Here is a 22,633-nt window from a genome sequence, read left to right on the forward strand (position 1 = left end):
AGATGGAAAGATCTACCTTGCTCTTGGATAGGCAGAATTAATATTATCAAAATGACCATACTTTCAAAGCACTATACAGATTTAATGTAATTCTGATCAAAATTCCAATAACATTCCTCATAGAAACAGAAAAAGCAGTCATGAAATTCATCTGGAAAAATAGGAGATCCAGAATAGCTAAAGCAATCCTTAGCAGGAAAAGTGAAGCAGGCGGCTTCACTGTACCAGACCTTAAACTATATTACAGAGCAATAGTGACAAAAACAGCATGGTATTGGCACCAAAACAGGCCCGTAGACCAATAGTACAGAATAGAGGACACACAGACTAACCCAAAAAACTATATTAGACAAAGGTGCCAAAAATATACATTGAAGAGAAGATAACATTTTTAACAAATGGTGCTGGGAAAACTGGAAATCCATATGCCACAAAATGAAATTAAACCCCTATCTCTCACCAGGCACAAAACTCGACTCAAAATGGATCAAGGACTTAGGAATAAAACCAGAGACCCTGCATCTAATAGAAGAAAAAGTAGGCCCTAATCTTCATCATGTGGAATTAGGCCCCAACTTCCTTAATGAGACTCCTTGTGGCACAAGAATTAAAATCAAGAATCAATAAATGGGATGGACTCACATTAAAAAGTTTCTTCTCAGCAAAAGAAATAATCTATGAGGTGAATAGAGAGCCTGCATCTTGGGAACATTTGCTCCCATTTTACCCCTCACACATCAGATAGAGCACTAATCTCTAGGGTATATAAAGAACTCAAAAAGCTAAACACCCAAAAAACAAATAGCTCAATCAATAAATGGGCCAAGGACCTGAAGAGACAAATATATGAAAATATCTTCATCATTGCTAGCAATTAGAGAAATGCAAATCAAAACCACTCTAAGATTTCATCTCACTCCAGTCAGAATGGCATCTATTATGAAGACAAACAACAATGAGTGCTAGAGAGGATGTGGGGGAAAAGGTATACTCATACAATGCTGGTGGGACTGCAAATTGGTGCAGCCAATATGGAAAGCAGTATGGAGATTCCTTGGAAATCTGGGAATGAAACCACCATTTGACCCAGCTATCCCTCCCTTGGTCTATACCTAAAGAACTTAAAAACAGCATACTACAGGGACACAGCCACATCAATGTTTATAGCAGCATAATTCACAATAGCATAACTGTGGAACCAACCTAGATGCCCTTCAATGGATGGATAAAAAAAAAAATGTGGCATATATACACAATGGAATATTACTCAGAAATAAAAGAGAATAAAATCATGGCATTTGCAGGTAAATGGATGGTGTTAAGAGAAGATAATGCTAAGTGAAGTTAGCCAATACCAAAAAACCAAATGCCGAATGTTTTCTTGTATAAGATTCATAGTGGGATAGGGAGTGGGAGCATGGGAGAAATAGACGAACTTTAGATAGGGCAGAGAGCTTGGAGAGGAAGGGAGGGGGCATGGGGTTATTAATGATGGTGGAATGTGATGATCATTATTATCCAAAGTACAGGTATGAAGACATGAATTGGTGTGAATATACTTTGTATACAACTGGTCAAAAATTGTGCTCTATATGTGTAATAAGAATTGTGGGCTGGGGATGTGGCTCAAGCGGTAGCGCGCTCGCCTGGCATGTGTGCAGCCTGGGTTCGATCCTCAGCACCACATACAAATAAAGATGTTGTGTCAGCCGAAAACTAAAATAAATAAATAAATATTAAAATTCTCTCTCTCAAAAAAAAATTCTCTCTCTTCTCTCTTTAAAAAAAAGAATTGTAACGCATTCTGCTGTCATATATAAATTTTAAAAAATGAATAAAAAACAAGGCTTCATAAATAAGATAACTGCAGTATAAGTTCTTCCAAATTGATAGGCAAATCTAGGATAAAATTAAATTTCTATTTAAGCACATATAGGCCATGTGCACATACATAAAGACACTTTTAATTAACATTCTATGAAAAATAGAAATCTTCACATTGGTGGGTTTTGTTTGTGGTATTAGGGATTGAACCCAGACATGCTCTTTTATTGAGTCATACTCCCATCCCTTTTCATTTCATTCTGAGACAGATTCTAGCTAAGTTAATGAGTCTGGCCTCAAACTGGCAATACTCCTGCCTCAGCCTTCCAAGTGGGATTTTATTTTTCAACCATATAAAAGCACTATTTGCCAAAAATATTAGGTATAATATATGACATTTAATGATTACTATGTCCTCAGGCCAAAGCATGGCTAACTGGGACACTCCTGGCACAAATAGTTACAAATACTAGTATATTCCAGGCACATGTTTCTCAGCAACATTTTAACACCTCGCATGATGATCTAACTTTCCACTCTCACAGTTTCTTGATTACTTACTTATATCTCTGTTATCCAAGATAGGGGTTCTCTTGGACTAAAACTACTTTATATGTGAGATCCAAGATTGAAACGTCCCTCCAATGAAAGAAAGAAAGAGAAAGAGAAAAAGGAAGGAAGGAAAGAAAGGAGGAAGGAAGTTGGGGGAGAGAGAATGGCCCTCTGAGCACACACTTTTTTTGTTTGACCTCCCTAACTCTTTCATTGTTACTGAAACAGTTTTTCAGTCTTCGTTGATTTTGTAGTCTGTTGACTCTTCCTGTTTAGCTCTGGGTTCATCAGTTTTCCTCTCTACTCACCTGGAAATCAAATCTGAATTCCATAATGCTATGCCATACCCTTTTCTTCCCTCTTTATGCACATTATCTTTCCATGTCCATCCTTACTAATTTATTCGTATCCAGCATCTTAGCTTCTACAATACCGATGTTTTTTTAAAAAATATATATATACACAACACAGTATTTTTTAAAAAATTTACATTAACTTTATTATTTTTATGTGGTGCTGAAAACTGAACCCAGTGCCTCACATGTGCTAGGCAGGTGTTCTACCACTGAGCTACACCCCCAGACCAACACAGTATTTTTTGGCGTGGGATTGAACTATGGGGCTCTTAGCACTAGTCACTGAGCCACAGCCCCAGCTCTATTTCATATTTTATTTAGAGATAGGTCTCACTGAGTTGCTTAGTGCCTTGCATTTGTGAAGCTGGCTTTGAACTTGCCATCCTCCTGCCTCAGCCTCCTGAGCCACTGGGATTACAGGAGTGCATCACCTCACCCAGCCCCAATACTGTATATTTTAACTAGATGATTTCTGTAATTTTCTAGTTCAATGGTGTTGTTAAAAATCTTCACAGGGAAGGGGCATAGCTCAGTGGTAAAGCACTTGCCTAGCACGTACAGGCTCTGCCAGGCTTCTACCTGCAGCACTGCAAAACACAAAAATAAAACCAAACCAAATTTAAAAAAAACTTATAAGAACATTATGATTTCTAGAAGAGAAAAGCTGAAGTAGCAACTAGTATTAAATAAAATCTATTAGAATATAATAGATCCTACTGTTTGCTGAGCCCACCTTTAGATCTTATTTTTTCAATTTCAATTGCACTGCATACATGATTTCAAATAATTTTCATAAAAAAGTATTTAAACAAACCACATATTTACTTAAGATGTTGTTCAGTGTTTTAAAGCCAACACATCTAATTATTGTCTCTTCTCTTTTTCCTTGACTAGCTTTTGAATGTCTTTCCAAGTACACAGAGAACAAAATTATGTAGAGTATTCTCATGCTGTATTCTTGCCAAGATCCTGTGCTGTGGATGTATTACATCCCAGTTCTAACATGCCACATTTCTATTAATACTTGCCAGGGTCATGCTGACTTCTGTTTGATATATTTTTTTAAGGGGTTCATATTTAACGCATGGTCAAATATGACTCTAAGATCTTTTTTTATTATTATGCTCCTAATAATTCTGTACTTAGTTTATTTTTTTACCGAGAGGGGCCACTTTAAAAATTGATTCCTATTCTCTGTACCAGCTGTCCTAATTCATTCTTAGTAACTTAGTCAAGTCTATAAATAAAACCATTACATTCGCTGTTTATCCTTATAACTTTACCATAGAAGTTTTCTTTAGAAATGCCTGATCATTATAGTTCAATGGGGGCAATACAAGTCTGACATACAAACCATCAATAATAAATTTTTGATCATCTCGCCCTATACATGAAAATTTTATCTGAAATGTAATTTTCTTTAAAAAAGAAATGCTTGCTGCAGTCCTGAATATCTGTATTTATTGCTCTTCTCTAGATCCATTAAGTTATCATAGAACTATACTAACCTACATCTTTTCAATTTATTATCTTTTATATTATTGTACTTTGAGGAATATATAATAATTGGCATAGCATACTGAGTTACTTAACATTAAAAAAATGGTTGATGGTAATTGAGTTTTATAAAATATCCCTAGGTTCAAGGACCAAATTAAGAAAGAAATAAGCAAATAAGCAAAGCTAAAAAGAATTGTTGGGAATGCCTGCAACTTTGTCTAGCTTGATCCCCTCACATAAGTAAAGAGCCAAGAGGAAATTCAAGAATACACCTGATATTCTGACTACAGAGCTAACTGGGAAGAGGTTTGTGCTCGGTTATTAATGCCTTGGCAATGGTTAAACAACTGAAAATAGAAGTGAAGGGGAAATAGAATGGCAGGGGTGAACAGAGGCAACCGGAAGAAGTGATTTGATTAGTAAAGAGTAGATGCTGTAGAGGAGACAGCCAGAAACAAAGGTTCAGTGGCCAAAGCTCCAAATTCTAAGGGAGATAGGAAGCACACCCTTCTCAAAAGTTCATGGGGGGGGAGTTCAAATAAGAACATTCTAAACCACCTCTAATGAAAATCAGGGGTAGGAAAATGGCAAAAATAGGATTAAAATGAACATGATTGTTTCATATTACTTCTAAAAATAGCTCAGCCTAAAACATTGAGAAATTAGACTAATGTGCAAAAATTACATCACTACCTTAGCATATCCTTTTAAGATAATAAAATAATGCACAAAAAAATTTGTAGACACTTACTTATACGGTTTCTGAGGCAAGATACTAATCCGAGTCTTGTCAAGTATCTTCTTTAGCTTGTTTCTTCCCCCAACAGTGTTGGCTTTACTTTTTTTATTTACTTTTTCAAGTCCTATCACCTGTTCTACATCTACAGCAAGATCTGGAATGGAGTAGCGACTGGCCTTTTTGATATCACCAATTTTGGGGAGGTGGGGGGCACCATTTCTTTTCTCTTCTGACAATCTTGTTAGAAGTTCTTTAAACACTAAAATATATAGAAAGAGAAACACCACAAAATGCCAATTACAAGAAAACCGGACAAGGCCAAGGCAATTGTAGAACTTGGGAGTACAAGACAAATACAGATTTCAGCTATTAAAATCCTGTAGAAAAATACTACTCCAGTGACTAGTACCAAGAATCTACTTTGTAATCTTGCTCTATCCAAGTAAATTTAAGAATAGCAGTAAACATTCTTCTTTATTTTCCCTTGTACCCAGGATAGAATGCAGAAACACTTAGCCACTGGGCCACATCCCCAGTCCATTTTTTTATTTTACTTAGAGACAAGGGTTATACTGAGTTGCTTAGGGCCTCACTAAATTGCTGAGGCTGGCTTTGAACTCAAGATCCTCCGGCCTCAACCTCCCAAGTCGCAGGGATATCGCAGGGATATAGGTGCCCAGCAACAGTAAACCTTTTAATCTATAAGTATTTTAGAATTTATCAACAGAAGGGAAATTACATTTATCAAATAAATACAGATTAAAAAAATAATTTTTATGGTCCTCAAATCAGTAGATTTTGATTTAGATCTAGTTATATACTTATAAAATGAATTCTATATTTATATATTTTACTACAAGTACTCTGATGCTTATGTTCAAAATATTACTTATATAAATTATTTCTTTCTTGTTTAAGATTTAAACTTTTTTAAAAAATACTTACCAAATAAATTGGTTTTCACAGTGATAGATAAATGTGTGTTATTCCTAAGAATTTCCATGGCTTTTGACAGCTGGATATTTTCAAAGTTTTGACCATTTACTTCTAGTATCTAAAAGCGAAATTATAAAATTATCATATTACTGACTAAATTGAAAGAAAATTACCAAAATCTCCCTTATATCTGGACTGAGAAATATCATACCTGATCCCCACGTTTCAATCCTGCTTCAGTTGCTTTGCTACCTGAATCAACACTGTCAACAAAGATTCCAAATCCCTTCTCAGAGCCTCCCAGTAAGATAAAAGGCAGAGGAGCTTCCCGGGATGGTTTTGTTAATGTCATCAATCTTCTTTTTGCCTTAGCTGCACATGCAATATTTAACAGCCTTAGATGTCCGCCCATTTTCTATAAGGGTTTAGGAAGAGTGGTGTTAATTCAAGACAGGAGGGAAAAATGAACTGAAAGCTAATCTTAAAAAAAATAATAACAACCACAACTATTACCTCTCTTTCCAGATTATTTTCAAATTCTTCTAGAAATCGAGTCATTGCAGGATCTCCTTCAAAGTCATTGAAGTGATTATTCACCCACAATAATACTACCCGTGTAACCTAAAAAAACAATTTGTTTCACTAAGTTTCCATGTTTTTAGTGCTAAAGATTAGTGATTAATTTCAAACAAGATATCTGATTTTCAATTCACCTAAAGATACTGAACAAAAAAATAAACTAATAACAATAAAACTTTCAACAAGAATTTTATTCAGATAAGAATGATATTCTGAAAAAAATATACGTGTACCTTAAATACAGACTATATGTTGCTTTGCCAGGAGACACAGTGGATTTGTGAAGGTATTCAATTAACATCTAACCTTACTTTCAAAACATATTTTAAATAAGTCAAAATAAAAGCATAGATACAATAAAACCAAAACAGGTTAATACAAAAGACAGAAACTAAAAAATAAAAGTAAAAACACAGACTAGATAAGGCAAATATAGTGTTAAGCCTAGAAATATCTGTAAGGAATCGGAGTTGTAAAAGAAAGGACGTAAGACTAGTATATGCAGTTTATCATTCAATCTGGCCTTGAAAAATCTCTCCAAGCTGCAGGAGAGGTTCTGCTTAGAATTATATTAGTGGAGACTTCAGTCATTGATGGTTGTAATGTAAAGCTGCTCTGGTGCTAATTTAAAAATTATAATTTTCTTTTACAATATCTACTAGACTAGAAAATGTAGATTCTCATGGTATCCCAATGTTTGGTTATATTTTAACATATTCAAAACATATAAACACTTGGTGACCAACTTTTTGGCCTTTGCATTTAAAGAAGAAAAAAAAACATTTCTAGGGCTAAAATTTAAAATATATAATGAAAACTAACATTTGGATCACCTTATCTTTTTGTTTCCTTAAAATTATATTCTCATATTCCATTAACTTGAACATTAACTGGTGGGACAAATGTATCTTTAAGCTTATATTTAAAAAGTACTACATAGTTAAGAGCTGAAGTAAACTGTATTTCCAACCTTATCCCTGAGGCTCGGGTCATTAAACCACTCCAATAACTTTTTGCCCACTTCCATTGGACTAGAAAGAAAAGTCCGGTAGGTCAACAGGAAGTCTTCTATGAAGGTTGGATCTACTACTGAATGCTCTTCCACCAAGTGCATTGTTAACCTTTCTGAGGTGCCCTGTAACAAATAAAAGGTTTAATCATTATCCTGAATAAATAACATTTATATGATACCTTGATTTCAACTCTTCAACATAAAACCAAGCAGGAAGTAATAGGGATAATTAAGAAACTGCTATTAATCAGAATATGTAAAGACTTTTTATTATAAGTGATGACCATCATTAAGAGGTATGATGCTTAAAAATGGAAAAATTTAAAAAAAGGACAAAAACCCCACAAATCTTTAGTTGCCATATCTTCGACTACTCCAAACTTCCTCTCCATTAGAAAGAGGACAGTTCTCAGTCTTACCTTGATGACAATGTGGCCCTTTCTTGTTCCAGTTCGATCAAGTTCTCGGTGTTCTTTGACCATAACGATCTCTCCTTCCTCTTCAACTTTTTGCATATTCTTTTCTACTTGGTTGAGGATACGGCAGTAATCTTGCTGGGCTATGCAGACAAACTGGAATAAAACATAAGTCACATGTTAATGATAAAGTGCTTGCAAAAGTCCTAGCTGTACGAATAATTCAGTGCTTTAATTATTTAATACTGACATTTTTCCCTGTCTTTCTTATACTTTCTAAATTAATGCAGTAATGAAGTTTAATCAGACTTCTCTACTTTTAATGTATTTCTTCCTTGGTCAAGAAAAGTTTCAATTTTAGAATATTTATATATATTTTACATAAAAATCCTAACAATTAAAAAAAATCTGAAGATGAAACTTTTTAAAAGAGTTCTTTTTAACATGCCTCTTTCACAGTAAAAAACATTAGGGGAGAAGTGGGGAATCTAGGATGACTGACAACAAAGCATATATTTGTTATAGTTCAAGTCATTATTCCTTGTAACTTCTATACAGGGTAATCCTTGCTCTTAAAAAGTAAACTACAATTTCAGAGCTTGTGGCTTAAAGCAATTAAAGTTCTTAGTAGTTTTAAATAAAGTTAAGAATAAATTATAGAAATTGTGTATTACATAACTGGAGGCCAGTGAGGAGACAAGAACGGATACTTCAGAAAACAAAAATCACTGTGTTCTTTAAAGTATGAATGATTTATTCTGATTTGCAAAATCATCCGGGGATGGAAAAATGTAACATTTCTTTTTCTCTTTTTTTTTCCTTTCTTTTTCTCTTTTAACATGAAAAAGATTTAAAAAAATAAAGTTTCAATTATAGTATATAAGATAGAATATGACACAATCATCCAAAATCATATTTTCAAAGACATTTAGAGCTCTGGCTTACTGTTGATGATATTACATGAAAATTTTTAAAAGATGTTAATACCAGACAGGCATCGTGGTGCATGTCTATAATGACAGCTGTAAGGGAGGCTGAAACAAGAGGATCACAAGTTTGAAGGCAACTTAGCAAGACCATCTCAAAATATGTAAAAAAGACTGGGGACATAGCTCAGTGATAGAGCACTCACCCAGCATGTTTGAGGCCCTAGTACTACACAAACACACACATACACACAATAATTGTTAAAAATAATCATAATGATAACATCATCACCATCCCCATATTATGGTAGCCTTGCAGGAAGTTTCTCGATTTATGCTCCTAATCATATGATGAGGAAGGCAGTACTATCATCCCTACTGTATAGAGGAGGAAATGCTCCATCATTACATGCTGGCTAATTTTTTTTAAAAAATTATACATGCACCTCAAAATCTTGGGGGGAAGTATATAAAATATTAACAATATTTCTGAGCAATGTAAATCACATGGGACTCTCATTTTATTTATTATGCTTTTCTACACTTTCTGCAGTCAGTAGTTCCATTAGTGAATACAACAGCAGTTCAGAAGACAAACAGCATACTATAATCCCAAGTTCCTCACACTAAGTCAGCTGATAATCATCTAACTTTTCTGTTAAGCATTTAGGAGTAAAAAGTTAAAACTTAAAAAAACACAGGATTTTTATGTATAAGTAAATATAAATAGTTGAATTTAAAAATTTTAAATACTCCATTTCTATCATACTCACCATTAGTGTACACATTTTAAAATACACAGCCTTTGGTAACTTTCTACAAGCCCTTGGTAACTTATCTAAAAAAAACTTTATTTCTTTTTATACAGCAGCAAAATTGCTCCCCAAATTTGGGAAGCAATTTCTAAATGGGAAATTTAGAAAGGTTTTATCTCCAAAAAATTTAAGGGGTTCATTCTTACATTCAGTTTTACAGAACATAATGAAATCATCATTTTCTCATTATCTTCTAAAAAAGAAATGTATCCCTGAGTAAAAATGAATAAGTAGATGGATGTATGAAAGAAAACCCTTTTTGAAGAGGAATGTACTAAAATTAATCTTCTTGACTAAAGATTTAAGGAAATTAGAATGAATTTGATTTGAAATTCTTAGTGTCTAGATAGACATTTTGGCATTTCATATGTAACAATCTGAAATACCAGCCAAAAAAAGGGAAAAAAAAACCCTTAAAACTGAATTTCTAATATGGTCATACAGAACTAGTATCTAAAAAATGAATCTTAATTGAAAACATTTACCCTTTTTATTAGCAACTTATTTTTGATTTAAGAAATTTATAACTCTAACATGAAATTATCAGGTAAATTTTAAAGTGGTATGAAGACAGTTAAAAATTTGTGAATTACTTTAGTGATGATTCTAATGCAGATTTACCTTAAGAGGTTAAATATATTGAAACTCAAACTCTTGTCTGTAAGGAAAATTCACACCTAATTGTTCAAATTAGGTATCCAAGTGTTTGCTCCCCATTGAAGGGTGAAGGGCAGGAAGTAGAGAAGGCAAAAAGGGAGAAAAATAAGGGGCAGGGGTAGAAGACGAAGAGGGGAAGAAGGGGACAAAGGAGAATGGAAAAAGAAAAGGAGGAAGTATGTATGGGAATAAAAGCTGTTGGGAGCAGTGATTAAAGCAATGCTTCTTCTTTGAACTCTCTGTGCGGAACTGCCAAGAGAGACTGCCCAGTTGATAGGATGTCACCCTACATCAAAGGTTCAGTACTGGTCATAGAATCATCGGTTCTTAAAGTTCAGACACCAACTGCCAAAGGCATCAACTGCCTAACAATAGAGAATTAGGGTAGAAGTTGATAATTATAACTGGGCCATTAGTCTTCAATCTTGGTTCTACATGCTTTGAAGCAACTTTCTCTCAAGAAATCCTTTTGATGATAAAACCTACATAATAAACATACTGAGCTGGTTCTTGGTCACTGCATTTCTACCAGAGCATAATGCCCACCAGGCCCCAGCCTTTTCCCTCTTTGTGTGTGTGTGTGTGTGTCTTTTATTTTCTTTTTTAAAATAATGTTATAGTATTTTTTATATCTTTATTTGTTTATATTTATGTGGTGCTGAGGATTGAACCTTGATCCCAGTGCCTCATACATGCCAGGCAAGACCTCTTTCTACCACTGAACTACAGCCCCAGCCCTCTGTTTGTCTTTTCTAATCCCCCATTGCCCCTCATCCAGTTTCTGAATTAACCACCGCACAGGTCAAGGCTGAAAACCAATACCAATTACCAGGTACCACAGGATGTCTAAAGCTCTAAACTTTGTTCTTCACACTAAACAAAGGAAAAGGACTAGACACCAGAGAGAAACAACTAGAAGAGGAGAACTCGAAGGAATCATCCAAAACAAAACACAAGTTTGAACACATCAGGGGATCCTAAAAAACATTAAATTTAATCCACTCATTACTGTCTTTCTTTTGCTTAACATGAACTCAACCAGGTGTTGCATTATGGGATATTTATTTTGGACCCCACTGGAATGTTAGATAGTTAGGGCCAATCCTAAGCAAAGTTCTTTTTCTTGCAAAACATATCACCACTTTTGTTCATTACAGACAATAGCTGTTGATTTCCTATAATGTGGTCAGTAAAATGACAGAAACCATGGAGGTCATTTTATAGTTCTTACTAGTTCTTACTGTTTCCAAGAGGAAGAGCTAAAATTATTATTTTTTTTTCTTTTTCTTGACAGATACAGGACATTTTAACAGAAATAACTTAAAATCCTAACTCAAATAAGCACTTAAAATGTCTAAATTAATTCACCCATTACATTCTTTTTAAAAAAAAAATTTTTTTTGTAGTTGTAGATGGACAGAATGCCTTTATTTTATTTATTTTTTATGTGGTACAGGATCAAACCCAGTGCCTCAGAGCTAGGCAAGTGCTCTGAGCTATAGCCCCAGACTCCCTGTTGTATTCTTAAGGAATAAAATGTCAGGCTGAACAGGTGGGTTGGTGAATGTCCAGGAGTGATTTGTGAATCCTCTGATTTAACATGTTCCTTTCACAGTGGCATGGAGTGGAGCAGAGCAGAAGACAAGAGTTTCTCCAGAAGGAACTTCACCTTTGACCCTCTACATATTTCTGAGAACTGCACATTAGGAGTTACAGGAGTCTATATATCTTAACCAGAGTTTTGTTTTGAGTTGTGGTCTACTTTGCCATCACTCTGGATTTCCTACTAATTTTTTGTTCTACAAATAGATAAGATTCTCTTCTCTAACATAACACCTACCTCCTCTTCCTTTCCCAGAACTCCAAGATAAACACTTAATGGTATCTGACATGTACATACTCTGTAATATTCAGTCACATAACATTTTTACCAATTACTCTAAAACATTTATATGCCTCTTAAGATCATTTAGGTTCCATGGTTACATTTCTAATGAAAGTAGTTTAGCCAACTAGGTGTACTGATGTACCTGCTGACCTCTCACAAACAAAATAACTTCTATTTGGCCTCTAAGAAACAGACTCCAACTCAACTGTTATTGAAATCCCAAACAGAAAAGAAAGGATTCAGGGAGAAAAATAAAAGATAACAAGATGGAGAAATCTCTAATACTTTTTCTAGATTGTCTTTACTCCCTTGTCGTCATTATTTTTTGGAATACAATTCCAGAGCTGAAATATCACATATAATCCTTCCTAAATGTACATTCTCATATTAAATAAAGAATTTGGAATTTACCCATTATGTTTTCCTCTATTATGCTAAATAATTGAGAAGTGACTATATTTAGAATTATTTTCATATTTTATGTATTTAAAACTTTGAATTCATAGTCTCTTTTTTTCCCCTCTATGATGCTTACTCAAGTAATTATCTGGCAAATTATTTTGATTCTGTAGGAAGGCTTATTTTATTTATAGTCATGTGTTTTTTCATTTTAGTTTAAGCAAAATGCTTAAAATTTAAATAAATGACACTACTGTACATTGATCTGACTAAATAAAAATTCAATTATGACTCAGGCACAGTGGCACATGCCTGTAATTCCAACTTAGGAGGCGAAGGCAGGAAGTTCAAGATCAGCCTGGGCAATTTAGCAAGACTCTATCTCAAAATTTTTTTTAAAAGGGGTGTGGGCATGTAGCAAATAAATACAATTATGTTCTTTCAGAATAAACTACATTCAGATGTCAAGCAAAATGCAGACTAATAAATATAACAAGCCCTTAACATTAGTCTTAGGTCAAATAAAATCTTTTTGCCTTATTTACATTAAAATGTTTTCTTTCAAAGAGTAATTTTTAGAAGACATTACATAAATTATAAACACTTAAGAGTAAAAGCATCTTAAATTTATTCCTCACTAACATAGAAGTTCCCATTTAAATTAATCTAATTAAATTTCACACTTGTTAACATATTTTCTCTAGCTTATTATTAAATGCTTTTAAAGAAAGAATATTAATATACTGTCAATACAAATGCCATTTCTCTTCTGCTACCCAGTATTTTCTTTGTATTAGCAATTATTTTTTACTAGCAAGTCTTTCCACTGATTCATACTATGATTAACTTCCATGTCTCTTCTGAAATCAATTACTTTGTTGTATAAATTTAAATAATAACATTGTATAGCTGTACTGTGTTACCTTTAATTATCAACTTTTGAGTTTTTCATAATATGCATTTTATTGTCAAATCAATGTATAGATTATTAATAACTTCTGATGGAAAATTTAAAATGCATATTTAGAGAATACCCTTTAAAAAAACAGAACACAGTTCTGTGCATTTCAAGTAAGTTCCAGAGAGATTCATAATTTATTGAAGCATAAGGCGAAAAGTAATAGTTTTACATTAAAATCTTATTTAAAGATGACATATTAATATAGGCAGAAAAATACCAAATTGCATAAAAGTGTTTTCCATTAAGAATAACATTCAATGATTTTATGACTTTTGCCAGTAAATGGATGAAATCTGGAGACTATCACGCTAAGTGAAATAAGCTGGTCAAATTTTCTCTCTGATATGTAGATACTAAAACACAGTGTGTGTGTGTGGGGGGGGGGAGATAAAAGTTCACTGGATTAGACAAAGGGGAATGAAGGGAAGGGAGGGGGAATGGGAATAAGAAAGACACTAGAATGAATAGAAGGTAACTTTTGTGTTCATATATGAATACACAGCCAATGTAACGCCACATCATGTACAATCACAAGAATGGGATCCTAATTAGAATAAGTTATACTCCATGTATGTATGTCAAAATATATCCTAATGTCATGTATATCTATAAAGAACAAAATAAAAAAAGAATAAAAAATATATTTTATACCTGGCAGTCATCCACCTTTGTTCTCATCACTCCTTTCATATGTTCCTTGTCCATGGTAGGAGAGACACCAAAGCTATTTCCCATACATAATATTTCTGCTTTTCCATCTGGATAAGTCACTTCCACAGAACCATTGAGAATCACTGACCAGGAGTCCAGCTAATAAATAAATAAACAAACAAACAAACAAATATAAAAATAGAGAAAAAGCAGGAAGTAGAATTGCGATGTCACAGCTGAAAGTTTTAGAATGGTACCTAAAAATGCTTGGTAGATCATCCATCTTAAAGATGGAACAAATAACTTAAGTGATATTAGCTCTTTAGGAAGTTTACAGAATAAGCATTTATACACAACCACGTATCTACATGTTTGGATATTCTTCTCAAAAGTGACATAGGAAAAGAGTTTCCTCTGTACCCCAAAGCACATGTAAATGATATATAATGATCACCATTGCCCTAACATCATATTATCCTGATAAAAAGCATTACATTTATCATAAGTTGCAAAACTGAAACATTAATGGGGCTATAGCTCAATGGTAGAGCATTTGCCTAATGTGTGAAGCCTTGGATTCAATCTGCAACACCATAAAAAAACTATCAATATTGTATGAAATACTATATATAATGAAAAATAAAATAATGGGATTTAGAATGCTGTGACAAAATATGTACATCATAATTCTTTATTCAAACTTATTACTGCTGGTTTCTGACAAGGAAAATATAAAAACTGGGTTTTGTCTAAGTGCTAAATTGAGAGATCCTCAAACAAGCTTTTAAAAAGGGAAGAATATTTACTGACCTCTTCACCATCATTTAACACAATGGTCCCTGCTCTTTCCACCACTGCAAACACCATCACAGCACACAGCTCTCGTCTCACTGACATCGTCATATTGGCAAACGCAGGCAGCTGGTGCATAAACTCCAAGAGTTGTTCTGAAAAGCAAAAGACACTCCTGGTCAAAACAGCACCCTTTATTGAAAGTGAGTCTTCAAAAAGAATGCTCTAGGTTTCTTTCTTTGTAAATGCCACACAATTTTGCCTACTGAAAGACTCATTTTAAGTATCTTGAATAAAAACTTTATTTTCTGTAGGTACATAAAGATTTCTGTCACCATGAACATGGCGCTGTAACCCAAACTCTAAAGGCACTGAAGAAATAACTGAAGTTAAAATGTGAAATTCCAACTGAAACCCAGCTGTTATCTTCTTGAATAAGGCTTATTACAGCCAAAATAAAATGAAGCTCTGAGAAGTCTCTAGTAAGGTACAACTCCATTCTAATACCTTTTTGGTCAGGTGGATGTTTAAAATGGCAAAAATAACTACCTTTAATTCAAAAATATTTCAAGGAAGAGTTTCTGTGGATTAGACAAATCTATAAAAAATAGTCAATTAAATATTTACAATATGTAATGAAATAAGAACTGATATACCATTTCTTATCCCACAGATGGGCAAAAAAGAAAAAGTTTGATCATTCTTCCACAGGCAATGCTGTGGAGAAACAGCTTATACTTTGGTATAGGCAGATGATTTCATAGTCCCTCGAATCCTATGATCTCTATTCTTTGTTATGTTTTTCCTATTAGTAAGTAGCTCTTCTAATTATCTACTAGATTTTCTCCTCATTCTTCATCATGGCCCTGTGAAGTACATGTATTCTTTTTCATTTCATAGGGAAGAAACTGAGGCTCAGACACATATAATTAGAAGGTGGCAGTAACATGGACTCTGGACTCTGTGGATAGTAGTGAAGAGCACAAACGTCATGACATTTGAATTCTTCCTAGTTCTCTTAACTTTGGGTAAGTTGGTAAATTTCCCTAAGACACAGTTTTCACATTTGTAATATATCTACCTTCATGAATAGCTGTGAGAATCAAATGCATTGATAAAGTACTTGTCACAGAGTAAATATTCAATAAAAATAACTGCTATTGTTGTCATAATTATAGATGGTATCATTTGACCTCTCAGCTAAATAAAAACTTTACATTTTTCTTATCGCCAACACAATTTAACTGTACTTTGTACATTCCTTCTGTTAAGTTTGAGCAACAAATTTTATGTTATTGGATATATTTTGCTAACTGCTAGGGAAAAAGTAAAACAGAAAAATATAATCTGTGAAAATACTACATTTCCAGAAGGACAGACTGAGTGGTTTCCTCTTGCCCAGCTGGGTAATGTCACATTCTGACTAGACTCTACATCATCCCTCCTCCTACATGGTGTATTACACAAGGTGGCTCTGATAATCAGGAGAATAATAATAAGTGGCACCCAGGCATTCTGTCCAGTAGGACAGTGTTCTTCAACCTGACCTAGATTTGTGTGTCAGAAAATGAATTTACTGTTGCAGCCAGTATTAAAAAAAGAAGATGATGATAAAATATTAAAGCACATCACTCATAAAAAGAATAAATTCTGTTTAGTGAACGGTTTTATTTCTGAAAATAAGTAGGTGTGTCTGAGTTGTGCCATAAAATGTATTTATTTCCAGGAGCAGCAGAAGAGAGTTTCTGAATACTACTATAAGAGATGACCTATATCTATCCATATGAAAGGTAGGAATCACTATTTTACAACTGTACTGACCTTTTCATTTGGAACACAGAAGCAAATGAAAAAGTTATGGTCCTCTGGTCAGCACATCACAATTCTGGTGTTTCCAGCCTAATTTCTGTAGCAGTCATCCCTCATCCCTCACCATAAGCTATCACATTTATAACCTGTAGATCACACATTTTACCTTTCTCCTCTCCTAGCAGTGTTAAATTTCCTTGGGCAAGCAAAGGTTAATGGGTTTAAGGAAAATGTGAGACCAGAAGTTAATTATATGTAAGAAATTGAATTTAAGATATGTTCAGAATACCAGAAGTCAAATAATTACCACATACATGACTAGAAAAGAAAAAGTGGGCAGATCATGTGAATTATCTCCACTAATATCTGCTACAATGATTTTAAAGTACCTTGCATAAACATGTTTCTTGTTTCTGACAGGTTCTTATTTTATTAGTGGGTCATGCAATCAATCTGTGACATATGACCAGTGATTGGCATTAAAACAATATAACAAGATAAGAAATAACTGTATATCACATATTATAAGAATAAAAAAGATGGGAAAGATCTAATAATAGTAGATGTACACAGTTCTTCAAACTCAGTAGAAAAACCAAGATGACATAAATGCTTACCTGAATAGTTTTTAAGGCTCAAGGATTCAAAAATATCCAAACACTGGTTTTGTGAAAACTCGTCTATACAACTATAGTGAAGAATTGGAGCAATTTTTAAAAAATAATTTTTCTATCATTGATATTTAAAAATGTAATAAATTTAAAGCATTTGGCCATTTAAGCATTTGGTTCAAACTAAACTCGGATAATGCCATGAGTACTATACAAACTAAGATGAGGTAGCCAAGAACCGAGAACTTGGGATGAGTACTAAGATAGTCCCTAGAACAAATTAAACGGAGGAGCCATGGGGAAGGGGGCAGGGCTGCTTTTTCAGTATTTTTAGAAAAAATGATTAGAATTATATTCTAATCTATTAGAATGATATACTACTATAACATATCCTATTTGTTAGGATAGGGATGTTCTTGTTTATGAGAACTATTAATCTTTTAAAAAATTTTGTTAGTAGTCATTGTAACACAAAGAAAAAACAAATCAAAGTATAGACACCAGAAACTGAAGTCAATTCAGAAAATGAGCCTATCTTGATTTGCTTGATTCAATTCTGTATTTTAAAAAGTCTTAATAATATTAAGTTTTTTTTAATATCTAGAGGTTTTGGTGGTACATGAAGCAGGATGGAAAAGAATTGTTTGAAAGAGATCAAAGCCATTCTTCTTCTACCTTAATATATCAAGCCCTCAAAACAAAAAATAAAAGTTCAGGGGCTAGAACTGTAGCTCAGTAGTAGAGTGCTTGCCTAGCATGTATAAGGGACTGGAGTTGATTCTCAGCACCACATAAAAATAAACAAACAAACAAATAAAATGGTATTAAAAAATTCAAAAATTGAGTATAGCTGGGAGCAGTGGCACATGTCTTTAATCCCAGCTTCTATTCAGGAGGCTGAGATAAAAGGATCACAAGTTCAATGCCAGCCTGGGAAACTTAGCAAGACCCAATTTAAAAAAAAAAAAAAAAAAAAAAGAAGGTTCAAAGCCAGCCTCAGCAAAAGTGAGGTATTAAGCAACTCAATGATACCCTGTTTCTAAATAAAATACAAAATAGGGCTGGGGATGTGACTCAGTGCTTGAGTGTCCGAGTTCAATCAATCCCCAGTACCCTTCCCCACTCCCACAAAAAAAAAAAAAAAAAAACAAAGAAAACAAGCAAGCAAATTATTTTTGCATTTATTTATAAGAATAAGCACTTCTTGCTTTCCAGAATTCTGGGATAGGAGCCTTCTCAAATACAAAGTGAAAGCCTTATATTTCCAGGAATAACAGACATCCTGCACATATTTTAATAATCAGCATTTTCTTCCACAGCTATTTAAAAAATAGATTAAATAGAGCAGATATATTTGCTTACAAAAAGATGACTTCCAACCAAATGAACCTATTCATAAGCAATATTCTATCTAATTAAAAAAAAACTATAAGCAAGGGTTCTGAATTAAGATGGTAAATTGAACACACTTCCGTTTTCATTCTTTCAAGTACAATACAAGAATTTAAAAACAAAATAAGTTTTTACGGACAAAGAACAGAAATATTAAAAAGCCAGTTTTACACACTAGAAATCAGATGACCACATTGGTTCCTGATACATAACAGGGACACCACACCCCTGGTCTTCAGTGGATGAATCTGAGAACTCACTTCACTCCTCCACCTCCACTAAATTCTCCTCCGCAGCACTCACCACTATCTGCAGTGTTTGACCTGTTCACTTGCTCTGTCTCTCCAACAGACTTCGATAGAACAAGGACCTCTCTGTACTGTTCACTATGGAGATGCTCAGAGCTAGAAAATGTTCAGCACCCAGAAGACGCTCTACCACATTAGCTGCATGAGTGGATGGATAATTATGACCATATGATGTTCATCTACAGAGATTTAGCAACTCCCATCAATGATTGTAATTAAATTACACATAAATAATTCAAGGATTTGGTTTTCCATATTTTATCCCTCTTACTCCCTATCTCATATCTATTTTAAATGGTCAAAGTTCTTCCACAAACATGTTTGTCCCGCTAAAACATGTAATACTACAAGCTACTCACACATACTTATACCCACGCCTTCCTATAGCTAATCCCACAGACTCAGTTCTTTAGATTTCTCTTCAAATGCATATTGACCCAAAGAGTTGGGCAAGTGGTTGAACAGACAGATCATCTGGGCTTAGGCAAGGGTGGTTATGGATTCCAGAACTCTGGTGGGAGATGACTCTCAACAGAAGTTGCTCTTACTCTTAATATTCTAAGCAAAAAGTCAGAGTTGGGGACATATTCAAATACAAAGCCATTTTTACACAACTGACTCTTGCTCATGTGGAAAGGTAGGTATAAAGTCGCTTAGATCTTTTAATTTTAGGATGCATATAAAGAGAGTCTTAACCCTCACAGTGCATGTCCTGTTAGCCTGACATACTATCCTCATCCACTCAGACTTCCTTCACATGGAACCAGAGTAGAAGCAAATTCACTGACACGAAAATTTACTAACGTTCATCGACCAACATTTACACACAAAAAAACACAGAAATAGTGCTTAGAAGAAAACTAATGGAAATAATACTACCCGGAAGACAAATTTAGCTCTCTGTGTGTGTGTGCATGTGTGTGTGTGTACATGTGTGTAATAAATTAAGCTATGAAAGAAGTTACATGGAAGGATTTTACTAGGAAGTTTCAATCACAGTATTATATGTAGACTTCTAAAGGTATTGACTAACACTGACTTTCTCTTTTTTTCCGACAAATACAGTATATACAAAGGAAAAGCATTCATTACCAACATTTACACAAAGGAAATTCATAAATTAATGACTTCTTAAAGCTCACTAGACTTTGCACTCTATTATATCAGTTTTACTCTAAATGTTTTTAACTGCTCCTAGATTCATTTTGTGGGTTGCACTTACCAATATCATCATCTGTCCTGTCGATTGGGTCCTTCTCCAGGCAGTCTCTCACAATGTCCCTACTCATCAGTGGATCCGATGCCCTCTCAATGTCTTCCTCATCATCATCGTCCTCGGAATCCACCGCTGTTTCTGGCAACCCACTCAGGTCCATATCACCAGCCTCACTTTCTGTGGCCTTAAAAACGAACATTTAAAATACTTTAAAAACTATTTTAAGTAAATCAATCTTTGGGGACCCAAAGAGATAATAACAATTATAGCTCAAGATAGTTTTGTTGTATTCATTTTTCTGTAACTAAGTTAGAAGGACTCAACATTCAACAACTATTTGTGTAGACACTATAAAAAAACTACTTTAACAAAATCATTCATACTAAAATGTTAGGATGACTGATTTTTCATCTCAGAAGTTTGTATTTCTTATCTGAGGCATCACACAACCTTTGAAACATAGTAGAATAAAGAATAGTGGTGCTTGTTTTCATTTCATTTTTCAAATAGAACAGTTTAAATAAACTATGAGCTAAAGGGTGACAATTTGTTGATTCTAAACACTTTTTCCTTCAGAAGAACTGATATGAATTTATAAATGCCAAGTAGACTAAACTGATTTTCCCTTCTTAGACAGCCTTTTAAGGAGAAACGAACCACAAGTCAAAGGTAACTTGATAAAAATCAAACAGTAACAATTAGTTAAAATGACTACTCTCAAAGTTTACATCAATAAACAGTATAGGAGATGATATATGCCTAAAGATGACACATTCTGTCTTCCCAGTTATCAACATACCTGGTTACAGTGTCAACCAAATGTCAACTTAAAAAGACATATACCAACACCTAAATATTATTTTCTTAGTCACCAGAGTCACTTATTTCAAGATGGTGTATTCTGCTAAGCTATCTGAAGCCTAGAACAATTATCTTTTCAGGTCAATCTATAATCGTCTTAATCACACACACACACACACACACACACACAGGCACACACACAGAGTCTTACTGACATTATATACATAAAATTCACTAAATGCTTATATATAGTGAGAATGAATTTAATTAAATGTTATCTATATCAATCCTGAACATCACAAATGTATTTTTCTAACAAAAATACTAAACTCTGGAAAATATCATATTGTAAAGTTAACTTTGTAGAAAATGTGCATCATAAAGCTCACCAATTTCAATTCAAAGTCTGTATGATTTTAAAGATAATAATAAGCTTTAATAAAAAATGTGTAAGGCACTGGGTTTGATTCTCAGGACCACATATGAACGAATAAATAAAAATAAAGGTCCATCAATAACTTTAAAAAATCAGAAAAAAATATATAAAAATATTTTTAAAATATAAAAATATAAAATATCAACCCTGATAACAATAATTGACTAAACGCCGAATACTTAACAATGTACCACAGCACTGCTTTAACCACAATACATGTATTAACTTTTTCAATCCTTAAAACAACCTCATGAATTAAAAGCCACTGAGTCTTATTAGTCTCTGAAAACGCAAGTAACGAGAGATTATTTTTTTTTCAAGGTAATGATACTGACATATTGTGGAATGAAGATTAAAAACCAGGAATTTGACTCCAGAGTTTTAAGCACAATCTAATTACATATGAATGTGGCTTACAGAGGATGTGTACACTTTTCCTATAATTTTTTTAAGCTGTAGATGGACAAAATATCTTTTTTTTGTTTGTTTATTTTTATGTGATGCTGAGGATAGAACCCAAGGTCTCACACATGCGAGACCTCTACATGCAACACCAGTCCCCTTCTATAATTTCAACTCAAGTCTCTACAACCCCAGTCCCCTTCTATAATTTCAACTCAATAATTTTAAAAAATGACTTGTGCTATTTTTTGTTGTTGTTGTTGTTTTATCAACAAAGATTCACCTTTTTAAAGTCTGGGTTTATATCACAGAACATAGGATTTCGTTCTACATTTTGAAGCAATACAAACACTTGCTAAAATTTTCTTAAGAGTAACAGAGTTTTAATCACTTTTGCTGTTATTTAGGTGCATTTTCCTGAACTTCAGATACATGCTTTCTTATAAGAAACACCTAAGTGAAAAATACTTCAAGTGGGTTATGAACTCCCATTTTTACCCCGTATACAGATTGCAGAATCACATCAGTTACACTTCCATTGATTTACATATTGCCATACTAGTGTCTGTTGTATTCTGCTGCCTTTCCTATCCTCTATGTCAAGAACTATGTAATGTTTTGAACAACCAACAATTAAAAAAAAAAAAAAAAACCA

General features: G+C 33.7%; 1 protein-coding gene across 9 annotated transcripts in view; it reads right to left on the minus strand.

Moving 5' to 3' along the window:
- The window catches only part of RAPGEF2 (Rap guanine nucleotide exchange factor 2), a 253,310-nt gene that overhangs the window by 23,536 nt on the left and 207,141 nt on the right, over window positions 1-22,633 (minus strand). For all 9 annotated transcript variants that reach the window (XR_014023390.1, XM_081304948.1, XM_081304949.1 and 6 more), the window contains 9 exons: window positions 20,346-20,523; window positions 15,022-15,158; window positions 14,212-14,370; window positions 7,918-8,070; window positions 7,457-7,621; window positions 6,421-6,528; window positions 6,119-6,322; window positions 5,917-6,025; window positions 4,984-5,230 (listed from right to left, as the gene is read on the minus strand). Coding sequence is in view for 8 of the 9 variants with exons in the window: in XM_081304948.1 (XP_081161074.1) it covers window positions 4,984-5,230; window positions 5,917-6,025; window positions 6,119-6,322; window positions 6,421-6,528; window positions 7,457-7,621; window positions 7,918-8,070; window positions 14,212-14,370; window positions 15,022-15,158; window positions 20,346-20,523 (1,460 nt within the window). In the remaining variant the exon portion in view is untranslated. The remainder of the gene's footprint in view (window positions 1-4,983; window positions 5,231-5,916; window positions 6,026-6,118; window positions 6,323-6,420; window positions 6,529-7,456; window positions 7,622-7,917; window positions 8,071-14,211; window positions 14,371-15,021; window positions 15,159-20,345; window positions 20,524-22,633) is intronic.

The sequence above is a fragment of the Spermophilus citellus genome (genome assembly GCF_964194105.1).
Source record: "Spermophilus citellus genome assembly, chromosome: 8".
NCBI lineage: Eukaryota > Metazoa > Chordata > Mammalia > Rodentia > Sciuridae > Spermophilus > Spermophilus citellus.